General features: G+C 46.4%; 3 protein-coding genes across 5 annotated transcripts; 2 read left to right on the top strand and 1 right to left on the bottom strand.

The window, feature by feature from the left end:
• Positions 1–363: 363 nt before the first annotated feature.
• Positions 364–3,882, top strand: IQCC (IQ motif containing C). 2 transcript variants are annotated; one of them, XM_079988622.1, is made up of 5 exons: positions 364–480; positions 1,272–1,415; positions 1,593–1,899; positions 2,405–2,523; positions 2,941–3,882. In XM_079988622.1, exons 1-5 carry the CDS (start codon positions 418–420, stop codon positions 2,977–2,979), a joined length of 672 nt encoding a protein of 223 aa, XP_079844748.1. In that variant the 5' UTR covers positions 364–417; the 3' UTR covers positions 2,980–3,882. The 2 variants fall into 2 exon arrangements, with proteins under 2 accessions (XP_079844748.1, XP_079844749.1); XM_079988623.1 differs by having other exon boundaries at positions 403–462.
• A 416-nt stretch (positions 3,883–4,298) lies between these two features.
• TMEM234 (transmembrane protein 234) lies at positions 4,299–8,833 on the bottom strand. Of its 2 annotated transcripts, XM_079988624.1 has the most exons (6): positions 8,584–8,833; positions 8,325–8,431; positions 7,697–7,848; positions 6,397–6,463; positions 5,562–5,654; positions 4,299–5,350 (listed from the first exon to the last, which is right to left on the bottom strand). In XM_079988624.1, the coding sequence occupies exons 1-6, from the start codon at positions 8,676–8,678 to the stop codon at positions 5,274–5,276; spliced, it is 591 nt and encodes a 196-aa protein (XP_079844750.1). In that variant the 5' UTR covers positions 8,679–8,833; the 3' UTR covers positions 4,299–5,273. The 2 variants fall into 2 exon arrangements, with proteins under 2 accessions (XP_079844750.1, XP_079844751.1); XM_079988625.1 differs by lacking the exon at positions 8,325–8,431.
• Positions 8,834–8,985: 152 nt separating this feature from the next.
• Positions 8,986–15,509, top strand: EIF3I (eukaryotic translation initiation factor 3 subunit I). Its single transcript, XM_079988611.1, has 11 exons — positions 8,986–9,174; positions 9,877–9,969; positions 10,300–10,387; positions 11,089–11,154; positions 11,640–11,789; positions 11,888–12,015; positions 12,711–12,821; positions 13,481–13,570; positions 14,721–14,794; positions 14,972–15,064; positions 15,178–15,509. Exons 1-11 carry the CDS (start codon positions 9,172–9,174, stop codon positions 15,257–15,259), a joined length of 978 nt encoding a protein of 325 aa, XP_079844737.1. The 5' UTR covers positions 8,986–9,171; the 3' UTR covers positions 15,260–15,509.
• Positions 15,510–16,602: the final 1,093 nt, after the last annotated feature.

Genomic DNA, 16,602 nt, shown 5'->3' with positions numbered 1-16,602 from the left:
GCGCTGAATTGGAGCAAAGGGAGCAATCTGGGGGGGGGGGGGAACCCAAGTGATGTTTGCTCTGATTCAGCGCTAAAGAGAGGTTTTCCGCGGGGGGGGGGAGGGAGCGGGGGGACAAGACATCTTTGGTGCACCCGGAGAACAGCAGTCAGTTACAGGACCCAGAAGATTTGGCCAGTGTTGGGGAGGCCAGGTAAGAGTAAGCGGCAAACCGGCTGAAGACCAGCTCTAAGGAATCGGAGAGAAACACATCCCCTTTACAACGTGGGCAGGCTGAAGAGCAAAGAGCGCGCCTGGGCAGCGCCACCTCGCGACTGCTCGTGGGAACTGCAAGAATAAAAACATGTGGTCTCGCTTGTCGCGCGTCGGAGACGTCATCGGGAAGCGCGGTTGCCTGGGCAGCCAAAGCCGAAGAAGATGACGGAGAGCGAGGAAGAGCTAGTGCTGAGAAGGAGGAGGAGGGTGGTGGTAACGCTGCAGGTGCCGGAACCAGGATAGTGGGTGGCACTGGTTGGCATGGTGGACCTGCCACTCAAGGCAGACCTAGGGGTGCTACTTCTCATGGTTTGGCTTCCTATCGTGGCCTCATCCCCCTGGAGACCCTGAAAAGGAGCAGCAGCCATGGGAGGGCGGGGGGCTTGGTGAGGGTGCAAAGCAGGCGAGAGGAGCTTCTGCATGCAAAACTGGGAGCTTCTGCATGCAAAGCAGATACTCTCCCTTCCCAACACGGCCTGCTTTGCGTAAATACACATTTCACCCACCCCACCCCTTTCCTCAGTGATTCCCTTGCAGCAAATAAACTGCTCTGCTTAAAACATTTTTTGCTGCTGCTGCTGCTGCTGCTTTTAAATGGAAATGGTGGCTTCTGTTAAAGAATGCCCATAGGGAAAAGTTCTCAAAAGTGGTGGTGGTAGCATGTAATATATAAATACGCACACATACATATGCCTTTTGCTCCTCTTTCTTTCCTGCCTCCAGCATCTCCTCTCTTGGGATTGGGGTCAGGAGCAGAGTATACTAGGACTGCCAACTTCCTAACTGGCCTTTCTCCTGCATCTTCCACAGCAGCCTGGCAAAGATGGAGATAGAAAAAGCGTCACTGTATAATTCCTGCTTGCTGGGTTGCTTTTTAAAGGCACAAGACCAGGAAGTGGGGGGAAGTCATGGCAGCCCTAGAAGACTGGCCTGTGTTCTATCCAGGCTTGGGCTCATGGCCTCTAATTCCTTCCTAATTTGTGATAATTATTTTTTATGATTCATTTTCTTCCTAGGCTCGTGTCAGGGGTTACCTGGTCAGGAAGAAATTTCAAAGCTTAAAGGGGGAATATGAGAGCATCGTCAAGGAGATTGAAGGGGATCTGGATTGGCTGAAGTGGAACAGGCATTCCATGCCAGTGCCAGTGTTTCTTCCAAAGGTACGGTTGCTGGTTCTTTCTGCTCTTGGTAGAAGCTGGCAGTGCTTTCACTGGCTTTTAATTGCACCAGAAGGAAAGAGAAGAGGAAAATGAGAACTGGCTTCAGTAAATGTGAGGGTGCTGCTTACTGTTGCAGCCTTGTACTGAAAATGGTGGTCTTCTTCCTCTGTCTTATAGTCTGTCCAGAAACCAATAAAAGCCAGGGAATTAAGTGTCCAAGAGCCAGGAGCCAACAAGAACAAGTTGCATGAAAAGGAGGCAGAGCTTTGTTGTCAAGAGCTAATCTCCGAAAAAGACCCTGATTGCAAGATGCAGCTTCCAAGCAGCCTTCCAGCTGAGGCTGAGGAGGAGTGTCTTGTGGGCAGCCTCCCTGGGAATGCCTGCAGCCTGCCAGGAGAGAGTGGGGAAGGCAAGCACCACAACAGCATGTCGTCCGAATGCAGCAGCATGATCCTCGACATGGAGTCTCCAAGGTTGAGTCAAGGTAAGGCATGTGGAACAATTTGAGACTCCAGGCTCCCACCCACTGTCTTCCTTTGCTTTGCAGTACAGTCATACCTCGGGTTGAAGTAGCTTCAAGTTAAGTATTTTTGGGTTGCGCTCTGAAGCGACCCAGAAGCGCATTACTTCCGGGTTTCGCCGCTCGTGCATGCGCAAATGCTCAAAATTACATCACATGCATGCGCGGAAGTGGCGAAACGCGACCCGCACAGACACGCAGTCACGTATTATGTTTACTTCAGGATGCGAACGGGGCTCCGGAACAAATCCCGTTCGTATCCAGAGGTACCACTGTAGTTACTGTTTTTCTCTGTTCTTCAGCATCATCACCCAACATGGTGCTTTTTGCTTATGCTAAAAAGGCAGGTCCCTGCCCCAGTAAAATTACCTGGTGGGGGTAGGCAACGAGGAGCCAACAGGAGGGGAAAGGCAAGGGGTAGGCAGACTAAGAGTGGTTTCTTGACTTTTGTGCACCTCTTGTTGTGCAGAGCTTCATTTCCAAAGAGTACCAGAGATGCCCCAAGCTGTGCCTGACCTCCAGCGCTACCGAAAGCACCTGGCCATGGAGCTGCTGTGGCTGCAACAAGCAATCGCCAGCCGTAAGAACGTAAGAGCTGGTTCTCAAGGAGCCATGGGGTGCCTTCTGTGCATGGGGAAGAGATGCTAGGAGAGCAGGTGCTGTGGTGTGGAGCTGTGACTTCTTGTTCACACCTTTGTAAGATGATGCCTACAGTACCCTCCCACCCTTGATAAAAGAGCTGGTGGGTCTAGGATGATTCTTCAGCTTTTGGTTCTTTTAAATTCAGTGGGTGGGTGCTCAGCCACAAATAGCTAAAATTGTCAGAGGCAGTATCCATTGGAGTCTAAAGGGGGTACATTGTATGCTGGTGCTTATTAGTGTTTAATATTCATTTCAGAACCAACAGTGCACTAGGTGCTGTACAAAGGACAAGACTTCATCCACAACTCATTTCCTTATTTCTCCCTTTTCTTTCTCTTTTCTCCCTCCCTCCCTTCTTCATAGTATTTGATCCTGAAGCAGAAGTTGGGGAGCCCAGAGTGACTGCCGACTTGGAGGTCTCTAGCCTATATTCCCAGTCACACAGAAACAGATGTAGCTGCTCTTACCAGCCGTCAGGGGGAAGCAAGCATTGGGGGAGCAGCTCCCACCATGACTGCAGGGAAGGGCTTATGATTCCCTGGAGCTGGCTACTCTGCATGGTCCCAGCTTTCATGCTTGTGAAAGCAAGTGAAGGTTCTCTTCTGATTTTTCATGTCACAGCTTTGCCTGTTGTGGGTGTGTCTCTTAGAGCAGGGTTCATCATGGAAGGGGGCTAAGGGGCTTTATGAGAGTCAGAATACATTGGTCCAGTGCGAGTCAGACTGGCAAGTCCTGTCTTCACATAATCATTTTTCTCAATTCTTGTTCAGACCATAACCATTTTTGCTTTCAATTTGACAATACCCCTGGGTCTCTTTCCTTCTCAGTGAGACAGCTGGAAGAGGTGAGCCAGGCAATCTCTCTCAAGTTTCCCACTGTATAGTATATATATTAAAAAGTAGGTTTTAAAGTACAGGGTTTGTTTGTTTTTCTCCCGGACCTTGTTTAATATTCCTTCAAGAATGCAACTTTCTTTCTGTCACTGAATCCCTAGTTCTCATCCAGCATTTTTGACCCACTCCTTTGACACAAGAATGATGAACATTTATTAGTGAGGGCTGATTTTACCTTCATTTTATTGCTACTTAAGTTTGCATACAATATTTTATTGCCATATAAGGAGCCATTTTTGTGAAACCTCCCTATATGGAAAAATTACGCAGTAGTCACATGAGAAATTGCCCCTTTACAGCCCTCCGCTATGACAACGTTTTATACAAACTATTTATTCCTTGAGTGATACTGAGGCAGTGATGTCACCACATGCAAACCACCACACTCAGTGGAATAAAGGTGAAATGGAGACATGTGTCTTCAGCATAGTTATCTTCTTAAATCTTTGCTTTCTTGTTCTTCTGTACTTTGCTACATTAGCAGTATATATACAAGGACAATCTACACACATGGGATGGGTTTCTGAAGGCTTGGAGAGTGGGGAGTGCTAATGTTTCTAGATTTTTTTAAAAAATAGAAAAATGAAGACTAGACATGTTCAGTGGCCACAGAATACTGTTTTGGGGAGAGGGGTGCTGTTGATGGGAAACTGGGTGGGATAAAAGATGGAGTATCTTGCACTCAACACTGCAACACTCACCACCACCCCTCCTCTCCCCCCTCCTCTTCCCTGATCTTAAACTGTATACAACAATGATGTCTCATATCAAATGTAACCAATCTATAGAAAAGACTTTACAACCAGAAAAAAGAAGCAATACATGTACTTATGTAAACCAAGAAAATCTTTATTTAAAAAAACAACAACCCAACAACCACTGCAGCACTCCATTGCAAGTCTCACATGTGTACAACTAATTACTCTTTCTTGAGTTCATTGAAAACACCAGGGAGTTTCCAAAGAAGAGGGTACAGCTGTCCACACATGAAACTTTACAAATGCAGCCAACACAAGATTTATGCTTTGCCCAGAGTTATCAGGGGTTTATTTCATTTATTTTTATTTAGGGCTGGAGCTCAAGATGGCCTAGAAGCCTGCACTGTCATTCCAGTAGCTTGGGTGGGTAGGGAGCTGTGGTTGCACAGTGGCAGGGAAAAGCCACTCTGCACATACTCAAATGCAGTATTGTTTTTATTTTTTTACAATCATTTACACATCACCTGTCCAGGTAACAACTTTCTATGGTGGCTTATACTATGATTAAGAAACAATTAAAATAAGCATCAAAGAGTAAATCTACAGAAAAAAATCTAGGCATTAGCCTAGACCAGACTTTCCCAACACATTGTCCTCCAGATGATGCTGTTTGCGGCTTTACAGTTCAGTACTTCCATTGTCTTCCTCCACTGTCCTGCCTCCCAGCTCTGTGTGTGCACTAGCAGGAATGCCTGCACTTTTAGTTCACCTTTGCAGAAAATTGCTCTCTTGAGCACTTTGAACAAACCCTGCCCAAGCTGAAAATGCTCCTTATTGCACCCCCAGAACTCTCAAGGGTTCTGCTGTGGACAGGCTGGCAGGAGCATCCCAATGCCAAGTCATTCCACCCAGGGCCCGCCGCCAACCAGTGGGGCTAGAGGTTAAGGAAGACAATGCTTTCCCTTCAGGCCTTGACAGCTCTAAGCTTGTGCAGAGTCCACTGGGTGCCTCCAAAAATGCTGTGTGTGTGTCCTACAAGCAGAGCCAGCATTAGCATGGAGAACTGTTGCCTTCCACAAATTCTGTCCTTCTTCCAATACGGTTCTCATGACTTCTCATGTACAGACCCAGCTATGCAAAGTGCAACTCCCAAAGCTGTCAGTAGCATTCCCAGTGCTGCCCCTAAAGGGAAAAAATGGAAAAATAACCAAAAGCTCTGAAAGTGCTCCCTGTTGCTATCCACTTCAATGAAACTTGCTCATGGAAGAGAGGTGCATATGGCATTCATTTATAAGCAAATCCTGTTAGCTCTCTATGAAGAAAGGCACAGTTGTAAGAAGGGCACAGCTGGAGCTGACAGAGTTGGCACCTGCTCAGGAAAAGAGAGACCTACTTGCACCGCCAATGTCTTCTCCAAGAACCTTCCCTGTTGCTAATGTGAACATCAGAGCCAGAGAGTTACAAAGAGGTACAGCCAAGGTCAGGTCTGAAATGGAAGAGGGAAAGGGTTACCACTGAAACATCTGATCTAATCAAACAAATATGAAATGGCTCTGGGATGGGAACAAGCCATCCTCAAGCAGGAAAATGTCTGCAGGGAAGATACTTCCAGACTGACCTATGATAGTGCAGTCCCTTGAGTAAGTGAAGGAGATTGCAGAGACGGGGGGGGGGGGGGGGGGGGCTTAATATAGCAACAGGTTTTAGGATTTTTACACTTACCAGATTTACTATAAAAAAGTAAATCCAGGTTATATGCATGAAAAATAATGGGTTGGTGTTTGTGCCAGAAATGTCATGTGGATGCTGCAAAAAGCTTGCATGTGGGAGGAGCCGCAATAAACACAGAAAAGCCATGGTGACTCTGGCTCTGTCTACACATGCAGCAGAATTAAGTGGTAGAATGTGCAGGTGACAGAGTAAATGATACCACTTCAAGCTGTAGGTGAGGGGTGTTGTTTTTGAATGCTCCCCTTGTGAAAAGCATTCTGTCAGTAAACAAACAAAAAATTGAGCAGGTTCTAAGCAAGCTCACTTGTTGAGTTGGCTCTCTCTCTGCAGGTTTGTTAGTGTTTTTACACGGGAGCGTTCAAAAACTGCACACACACCCCCACTTGAAGTATGTTCTATTTGAAACTGGGCCACAAAACAGTAATCAAGACTTGGAAGTGTCTGCATCTTCCCCAAATATTACTCGCTTCCCCTATAAGCAGTAATTAAGGACTAACCTGTAGATGCTAAAGTAAGATAGTAGACAAAAGAGCCGCACTGGTTGAGCACAAATGGCACCACGTACTGCAAAAATGAAAAATAACAGCATGGTCAGACCTCCAGGATTACTGGATTTGAAATGGCAATGAGCTGCAATGAGATCCTGAAAAGACCTTAGCTGCTAATACCCAATTTCAGGCTACTGCAGTGTTGTTCATAGATGGTTCCCCAGCTGTTGCTGACCTACAATTCCCCAGCCCACTTCACAAATGGTTGGGATGATGGGAGTTGTAGTCCAACTTCTGGGGAACCAAGATTGAAGAACACTGGTCTACTGTAATGTGTTGTAATTGGGGCTCTTTTTGTTAATAGCTGCAACTGATTCAAAATATGGCTAATACAATTTTAACTGGAATGGGTCACTGGGAACAAAGTATATCAATTCTGAAAGTTCTTCACTGGCTACCAGTTCCTTACCAGGCCAATGCAAGGTGCTAGTTTCAACCTTTAAAGCCCTTTACAGCTTAGGACAGGCATCACCAACCTTCGGCCTCCAGATGTTTTGGTCCTGTTAGCTAGGGGTCATGGGAGTTGTTAAGTCAAAACATCTGGAGGGCTGCAGTTTGGGATGCCTGGCTTGGGATCTAGGTATCCTAAGAACCACCTACTCTCATGTCACCTCCAAAAGCAAGTAGCATCTCACCCAGTAGTTCTCTGCAGTGTTCCCCCACATCAGAAACCTGACAGGTGGCAACAACAGTGAGCTTTTTCATCTGTGGTGCCTCAGCTGTGAAGCACCCTCCCTTGCTTCATGTCTACTTTACTATCTTATGTACCAGGTTAAAACATTTTTACTCTCAGGCATTTAAAGATCTGATGTTTTAAATTTTGTGTTGCTAGAAAATTTGTCTGCTCTTTTATGATTGCAATGTTTTAGTAAACTTTTGAACCACCATCTATTTTACTATACATGCATTTAGTGTAGTTTATTGTACTGTGTTTTAAATTGTACCTTGAATTGCCTTAATATACCATTTTATGAAAGGCAACATACAAATCTCATTAATAAATAAGCACATTTTATTTCTGCTTGAGTCCAAGGCTGTAGTTATGGGAAAAGCCTTATTGGGCTATTGATGCTGTGAATCCCTCCATCATAGGCTTAGGTTGTATATATGTGTAAAGAGACCATACATCATAGACACCAGAGTCTCCACTGTGCCTCATTTCCAAAAGAAAACACCAACCCTGGGTAAGCACCTGGACCCCCTGGGAATCTCACACCACTTATGAGATTGGAGTGGTGTGCAACAATACCTTGTAATTGAGGCAAAGGAATTTAATTTCTGCCAGCAGCTGTAGAGTTCTGCTCTCTCTCTTCACTCGCTCCAGACCCTCAGTTCCTCTTTTCAAAAATGGATTGGTTCCTCCCCAAAGAACTGCCACTAAGACCAAAGCAGCAACTTCACCTGCAATAACACAGCACTCTAATCCCTACAGTCTAAGAACTGTTTTCAATAATTTTTCAATGCATGAGTTAGGGAATGATTCAATGTTCAGCGTCTTAACAGTTCCCCAGCACCAACACCATTTATTGTGGTACCAGAGCCCCCACACCCATAAGACTTCCAACAGCATAAACTACAGCATCAATATATGAGGTGATGGGAAGCCCTAGATCAAAGGTGGTGAACCTGTGGTCCTCCAGATGTCCCTGAACTAGTTCCCATCACTCCAGACCACCAACCCTGCTGGCTGGCGCTGATGGGAATTGGGAGTCTGCAGGGCTGCAGGTTCCCCATCTCCACTTGAGAGCAGCGGAGGGGAGAGAAAAAGAGAAACTGATGCTGAACTTAGTGTGGGCCCCTCGTTTTCTGGTAACAAATCGCACACACTTCCCGCTTCCCGCCTCAAAACTTTTCTCCCAGTCTTTGTAAATAATAACTCTTTGATGACGGAAGAGATTTCAAAATCAGTTTCAAAGCAGGTAGGGCGAGCCTGCGACCTTCCTGACTGGCCATGCAGGCTACGGCTGGCGGGCAGAACGGCGGCCTGCAAATAAATCGAACAAAGACCATCGCAAGGTTGTGCGCGTTACTCAGAAGGGCTCCCTCCCCTCCCTCCCAGTTAAGAGGGCCTCGTTCCCAGGTCACCGTCCCCCCACCCGGCCCTTATTTCTGTGGCACCGGAAATAACTTCCTCACCCGGCGACACCATGGCGACAGACCCGACCACAGTCGAGCAAGAGGCTAGAGAGACGCGCAGCCTGCTTTTCCGGTACAAAACGGAAGTCGGCCATTGACGCTCTCTTTGGCAGAAGACGGGGCGTCGCTCTCTCTTCCTACCTCTGTGGTCGGCCAACGCCTGGCCCTGGGAGGTTCCCCGCCCTCCCAATAGGCTCAGGCGCTTGTGACGTCCCTCCAGTAAACTGTACAGTATCTATATTTCTGACCTTCTAGACTCTAGAGAAGCAGCGCGCAAGGGGGGGAACCATAGAGGAGAGAGCGCTAGAGCGGATGGTTATTCTTCTCACCGCATAGCTAGAACGAGACTGGGATCTTTGTTCGCTTTCTGCGTGTGTGTGTTTGTGATCTTGCGTGACGCACCCCCCCCCCCGCATACGGGGAATCCTCAAACGGAAACCAAGCTTTGGATGCACCTCTCTCTCCTTTTCCTATATCTATAATCCCGCTGTCGGGCTTTTTCTTCCGGTTTGATGCCGGAAGTGGTTCCTCTGCCTTTTTCGCTCGTGGCGCCGTTGCTGTTCCTGGTGGCGTCTCTTCACCGCAGCCATGGTAAGATTCCCTTTCTCCCCCGCCGCCCTCCGGATTTCTCGAATTAGGTTTCTTAATTGACCCGGGCGTTGTTTCGCTGCCTGTGCGCTTTACCTGTAGGCCCGTATAGGCCGCACTGCGGGTTGTTTTCGTGCTTGTTTCTTTCGAGCCCCGCGCAGAAACGGGACGCGTGTCCGTGTGCGCGCACGACACTTTCGGAAGCCGCCACACCCCAAATCCAGGCTGCCTCCTTGTCTTGTTTATATTCTCCCCCCAACCCACAAACGCCGACACCCCCTTTTACCCGAAAACCCGCCCCTTTCCTTGCTCGGTAGGTTTAAGAAGTAGTAATGGCCGAACTCTGTTTCCTCTACAAGGCAGAGAGTGGGGAGAGAGAGCGCCTTGCGATGCTGTTGAGACGACAATTTTCACCCTTCTTCCCTCCCCGCCCTGACCCCCTTCGCTTGCCTAACCGAAATGGCCTTATCCGAGAGAACTTCATATTGCAGACCCTGTGCTTGGAGACTTAAGTTGATTGTAGTTATTTGTGGTTTTAGTGACTAATGTTCAGCTCAGTAACTAAGCTGAGGAGCCACCTTATTTTTATGATTTGAAAGTTGTTTTAAACTTATTTTAATGTTGTAACCCACCCTGAGACTTTAGGTTGAAGGGTGGATAATAAATAATAAGGAATATGTGATTTAATTATACATTTATTCACAGAAACCCATATTGTTGCAAGGCCACGAGAGATCAATTACTCAGATCAAATATAACAGGGAAGGAGACCTGTTATTCACAGTAGCCAAAGATCCGGTATGTTTTCCTTGAACTGTTCTTTTCTACACCTATCTCACAGTTGCATCTTCTTGCTGCCTTTAAAAAGTATACATTGTTGCCCATTTAGCATATTATTTTCTCTTGTCCTTTTGAAGGCAAATATTTTGTTGATTTGTAGTTAACCATATAAACAGTTCTCCCAGTACTTCCCCCTCACGAAAACTCAGTGCAAACTTGTTTGCTTCTCACAAGCCATTAAGTAGTCAATAAATTGTCCAAAGTCAGGTAGACTAGAGGATGGTAATTTTGTTCTTGTCTTTCTGTTTTGGGTGCATTTTCATAATATGATTATTCTTCTTTTATCAGATTGTTAATGTTTGGTACTCTGTCAACGGGGAGAGACTCGGCACATACAGTGGACATACTGGCGCAGTCTGGTGTGTGGATGCTGACTGTATCCTTTGGTTTTAGAAATCAGTATATTTGAGACCCTTTTTCAAGTATTAAGTTGAGATACTCTTGAGAGACTTTGCAGTTGGAGTGAGCATTTCAGAGAGTAGTGGAGGCATAGCCAATATGGTGTCCTCTGGATATTTCTGTATTCCCAGCTCCCTATATCCCTGACCATTGATTGGCCATTCTGGCTGGAGCTGATGGGAGCTGAGTCCAGCAACATGGGCATTTCATTGGCTACTCCTGGAGTAGTGGCTGGGCCTTACATTAATGCTGATGTTACTTTTGACCACTAATTTGGGGGTTCTGGTAGAGTAGCTGCCTGTACCATCAAAGAGACAAGGGTTGTGCTTGACTTTCACAGACAATAACTTAATTCATCAGATGCATGAGTTTGACTAAGAGGCTAATGATTTAGTACAAATACAAATATGACTTTGAACATATTAGCAGATGGTAAGAATAATCCTAGGAACACCAACTTTTAAAAGAATATAGATTGGTTAAAAGAAACTCCCTGGATTCTTAGATTCATACGAAAGATGTTGAGGTTTTGCCCCAGACACCTGACAGCAAAAGGTTGGATGAGCCATGTTTTGGAATTCATTCAGTATGGATACTTGAAGCTGCGCAGTAAGTCATATCCACCTCCTTCTGTAAGCTGTACATAATTGCGTTGGGGTTCCTTGACTGCTCCTATAGGGGACACGAGGCACGTGCTGACAGGCTCTGCAGACAACAGCTGCCGGCTCTGGGACTGTGAGACAGGTAGAACCTCAAACAAAATCTTTTGTGACGTAATGGGAGCACTGTGTGTAGTGAGGCAGGGTGGAAGATGGCTGAGGCTAGTGGGGGTTGTAGTCCAGAACATCTGATGGGTGCCAAGTTGGGAAAGGCTTGATTAAAAACCTATCAACCTGAGACTGACTTGGGAGAAGGCCCCACTGGAACTCATTTGGTCTTGCTTTTGGGTAAACGTGTGGGATTGAACTCTAAGCTTGGCAGGCACTTATCTGGCAATAAGAGGTGGGCTGCAGTTCACTGGGTTTGCATCAGTAAGATACCAGCATCCAGCCCTCAGCATCTCTGGTTCAAAAGCCTCTGGTAGCAGAGCTGGGAAAGCTCTCTGTCCCCAACCACCCTACTCCTGTGCCTGAGGCCTAGAAGAGCTGGTCAGAGCTGACAGACCTGGTATGCAGATATTTTCACATCTTCCTTCAAGCTCTTTTTATGTGTTATGTCTTTTCCCTTAGGGAAGCAGCTTGCTCTGGTCAAGACCAACTCAGCTGTGCGTACCTGTGGCTTCGACTTTGGAGGGAACATCATCATGTTTTCCACAGACAAACAAATGGGCTACCAGTGTTTTGTGAGCTTCTTTGACCTCCGTGACTCCAGCCAGATTGGTGAGGTCACCAGATGGAGGGCTCAGGGTTGGGATGGGTGGCTGCCTCCCCTGCCCTTTGGCATCTCTGAATCTCACCTGGTTTTGCTTTGTCTACAGAGGACAACGAGCCATACATGAAGATCCCCTGTAGTGATTCCAAAATCACCAGCGCTGTTTGGGGTCCCCTTGGGGAATACATCATTGCGGGACATGAGAATGGGGAGTTGAACCAGTTCAGTGCAAAGGTTAGTGTGGGTTGGAACTGTGAGCTGCAGCTGATAACCAAATGATAACCAAACCACATCCAGCCACTATGATGAGGATTCTTTTTTCTCCAATGTGCTTTGCAATCCTGTTGAATTATGTTTATTTTCCCCTGACTCTTTTTTTTTTTTAAAGAGGAACTTGGATGAGTTGTTGTTTTTAAGTTTAATGTTTTGTATTATTTTTCTCTTTTTTATTATGTAAGCTGTTTTGGATGGGCTTTGCTCAGAAAGGTAGCCTAAAAATGCATTAAAATAAATATCATTTACCATTATAACCACCTTCTGGGGTAAACTAGATAGAAAGGGAATGATTATCTGAAGGCCATCCCATGAGCTTCAGTTAGGGGTCACTAATTCTAACAGTTATCCTAGTAATTCTGTTCTGTAAGATTGGTGCTAATGACAACTGCTATAACTGTAGTAGCTATCAATGTGAACTGGTTGACATCTTTCACCTGAGCCCTTCCCTGTCTGCAGTATGGTGATGGTAATACTGTCCCATCTTACAAGATCGTTGTATGAATTATTGGGCCATATGTGAAATGCATCAAACCCTGTAAATATGTTCTATTAATGTTACTGTTGTTGTTATATTCAGGACTTGAGAAAGATGTTGTTTCTCCCTCCATTGGTCTGGAGGCGCTCAGTTTCTTCACCTCTCTTTCCTCTCTTAGTCAGGAGAGGTCCTCATGAATGTCAAGGAGCACACCAAACAGATCAATGACATTCAGACCTCTCGAGACATGACCATGTTCATCACTGCCTCCAAGGATAACACTGCCAAGGTGAGTCCTGCATCTTTCCCTGATTTGCCCTCTTAAGTGTGGAATTTGGGATTGGTGAGTGATTGTCTTGGCACTGTGTGTGAAACCCATTAGTAGCCACTGAGAGGTAAAAAGTTCACCCCAAAAGGAAGCTTCTCATACTCCGCATCCGTGTTTTAGCACACTAGGAAGTGCTGGAAGAGAAGGCTTTTATGAATAGGTTCCACTTCCACTGTTGGAGACAGTACACCTCTGACACCCCGTTGCTAAGAATCACAGGTGGAGGGAGTACTCTTGTGCCTGAGACCTGCTTGCAGGCTTCCCATTTGGGCATCTGGGTGGCCACTGAACTAGATACGCCATTGGCTTGATCCGTCTCCCAGGCTCTTATGTTTGATATGGCACAAGAGTTGCTTGCACCAAGTATCAGTTTCCTGGTTTGGAATTGGTGGCACAACCTGGGACTCCTGTCTCAGCTGGCCAAAGGACTGAAGATTGCTTAAAACAGGTGGTCTCTGCAGTGGCTGAGAGGTCTGCTTCGTGTGCTCGGCTGGTTAGACATGATGCTGTGGCGTTCCCAGAGCGGGCGACTGGGACCTTTCCCAGGACTCTGATGCTTTGTGTCTTTAAGAGATGCTTGTGCTAAGAAGGCGCCTGCCAATTCACTTCTTCCTCTGCAGCTGTTTGACTGCACGACGCTTGACCACCTGAAGACGTTCCGGACAGAGCGGCCAGTGAACTCCGCAGCCCTCTCCCCCATCTTTGATCACGTATGTTGGTGGGCCAGATGGGGCACCTCTCCCTTGTCCTGGGGCATCCCCACCCGTCCTCATAGCTAGACATTCATAGAGTCCCAGAGGCTTGTGGAGGATCTTCCCCATGTGAGACAGAGGTGCTAGACTCTGTTACCTTTTGAATATATGCTGTTTGTTGTGCATTGTCTCCTTTGCCAGCTCTACCTGGCTTCAGCAGGATTGGGTAGGTGTGATGTGACAATACAATGAGAGCTGGAGGGGCAAGACTTGAATGAAAGAGCAAGCAGGGAGCATTGGCTAGGCTTCCCCATTTCCCTACCCCTTGGAGACACTCAGGTGGGCCAGAGCTTAGAGTATTGATTATCATCCCTGTTGTCTGGTTGCTGGGAGAGTTCCTAGAATTCAGGTGGGCACTGGAACATCCGTATATTATTTATTTATGTATTTAAGTATTTATTTATTATTAAACTTATTGGTCGCTTTTTAAAAAACAAAAGTTACCCACAGCGGCTTACAACAATAAATAACACATACATTAAAACCAGCATTAAACAGAACAGGAAAAAACCGAAACACATTCATATTTTTTAAAAAGGCCTATTTTTAAAAGGCCCCACCCACTGAAGGAGGTCACAGATAATTAAAAGCCAAAGGCCTGGTGGAAGAGACATGTTTTTTCTCTGGCGCCTGATGGTATGTAATGATTGTGCCAGGCAAGCTGCCCTGGGGGGGCAGGGCAGGGAGCATTCCACAAGCAAGGAGCCAGCACTGAAAAAGGCCTTTTGCATGTTGCCACCCTCCAGAACTCCTGCGGTGGGGCCCCATGGAGAAGGGCCTCAGATGATGATTGCAAGGTCTGGGTCAGATCATATGGGGAGAGGTGGTCCTTGAGGTATTGGGGTCCTAAGACACATAAGACTCTATAGCACCAGCTGCAATTTCTGAAGCACCTTCAAAAGCAGCTTCATGTACAATGCATTACAGTAATCTAATCTAGAGGTTACCAGAGTGTAGACAGAAGTTAGGCTATCCTTAGTATGTTTTGCTGTGTGGTAGAAAGCGAAGACATCCTGTATTGAGCTCTGAGTCCTTGGCCCATTAACACATTACAAAGGAGTGTGTGACTGATGTGTTCTCTCCCCACCCCCCATTCTCTATTTGGCAGGTGGTGTTGGGTGGTGGACAGGAGGCCATGGATGTGACGACCACTTCCACCAGGATTGGCAAGTTTGAGGCCAGGTGAGCAAATTTTGGCTTCTCCTATTCCGTGATGGGGGTGATGCAGTCCCCAAGCAATTCCCCAAGCAACCAGTAGACAATGGTTACCTCTTTAGTGAGGTATGTTGAAGATATTCTCATCATGAAGATCTGGTCTCTGCTGCTTGTATCTCACTGCCTTTTCCTTCGTGGTTCTAGGTTCTTCCACCTGGGCGTTGAGGAAGAGTTTGGGAGAGTCAAGGGCCACTTTGGCCCTATTAACAGTGTCGCTTTCCACCCTGATGGAAAGAGGTAAGGGTGTCCATCTCCCTGTGTTCTAAGTGGGTGTGCATCTCACCAGGGTCAAATCTGGAACTCCTGGAATTGAATCTATAACTTTGTTTCTGCTTTGTTTCTGCTTTCAGTTACAGCAGTGGTGGAGAGGACGGCTATGTTCGCATCCATTATTTTGATCCCCAGTACTTTGAATTTGAGTTTGAAGTTTGAACCAGCCCCATCCTTCTCCCCTTTCTACAGTTGCCTTCTGGATCTCTGTCTGTTTCTAAGGAGGTTTAGTAGAGATGCACAGACTGAAGCAGAGAACAGTGCACTATAACTGCTGCTGTGTTCTGGGGAAATGCGAGAATGTCCAGCTTCTTGTCTGTTCTTGGGAACAGCTGCTTCCTGCCATGCTTGGCATATTTATAAAAGTTATACAGAAGGAAATAATAAATCCTCACTCTTGTTTCCAGTTACAGTAGGAGTGTGTTTGAATTTCTTAGCTGCTTATTTCTTTGTTACTCTTTTAACACTTGGTCATTTTTATGCAGATTTGTTGAAGGGGAATAGTTTACATGGGCCTTAGAATTTAGCCTTAGGATTTGGGTTGTCTCGCTGCAGAATTTTCCTTCCTTTCTCAACATGTGCATAACTCCCAGGGCATTTGTAGTAGTAGTAATGATACTGACTGGATTTCTTACCCATCCTTCACCACAAGGTCCCACAGCAAGTTACAACCGTATAAAAACAGAATATTAAAATCAGTTAGAACAACAGTCCTGGAGGAGAGGGCTGTCAATGGTTACCAGACATGCCTATGCTGTACCTTCACAGCTGGAGGCAGCAATACTTCTGAACAGGAGTTGGAAATGGCAGGATAGGAGAGTGCTCTTGTGCTCATGTTCTGCTTGCTCATTCCCCGTAGGCATCTGGTTAGCCATAGTGAGAACAGGATCCCAGACTAGATGGGCCATTGGCCTGAGCCAGCAGGCCTTACAGTCAGAAGAATAGGGCAGGTACTGTACTAAAAAGACACATCTCAGGTATCCAAAAACCAGAATAAAAGGCATAAATGCTGTTATTCTCTTGTTGGACCAAGTGGCCCAGCAAATGCCTTGCATGCAGAAGGGCCAAGGTTCAATTCCCCATGGCATTTCCTGGTTAAAAAAAGGGGGGCCCTTGGCAGGAAGGTGAGGGAAGCTCTTGCTCTGCTGGAGACTTGCTCCCAGTTGGAGTAGATCAAGCTTTCCCCAGACTGATGTTTTAGACTCAGAACTCTTATTAGCCTCAACCAGCATGGCTGTGCTCCCTAGGGCAGAGGGGAATCATGAGTCTGGAAAACCACTTGGAAGGCAAAGCTAGGGGATATGGCCCTGGGCTGGATGGCCTGTCTGTAGAAGGACATATTCAACTAAGTTGTGATTCTGGGGGAAACTTCGTAGTTTCAGTTTTTAAGATCATATTCTGGAGGAAACCCCACCAAACTCTTTGCCCACTTGCCAAACTTACTCTAAGCACAGGATTATTTCCTTGATGAGAAGCCTGGATAATTGGACTACACAAAGACCTGG

This window comes from Podarcis cretensis (genome assembly GCF_951804945.1).
Source record: "Podarcis cretensis genome assembly, chromosome: 8".
NCBI classification, from domain to species: Eukaryota; Metazoa; Chordata; class Lepidosauria; order Squamata; family Lacertidae; genus Podarcis; species Podarcis cretensis.
This window is presented reverse-complemented; position numbering and strand designations above follow the sequence as displayed.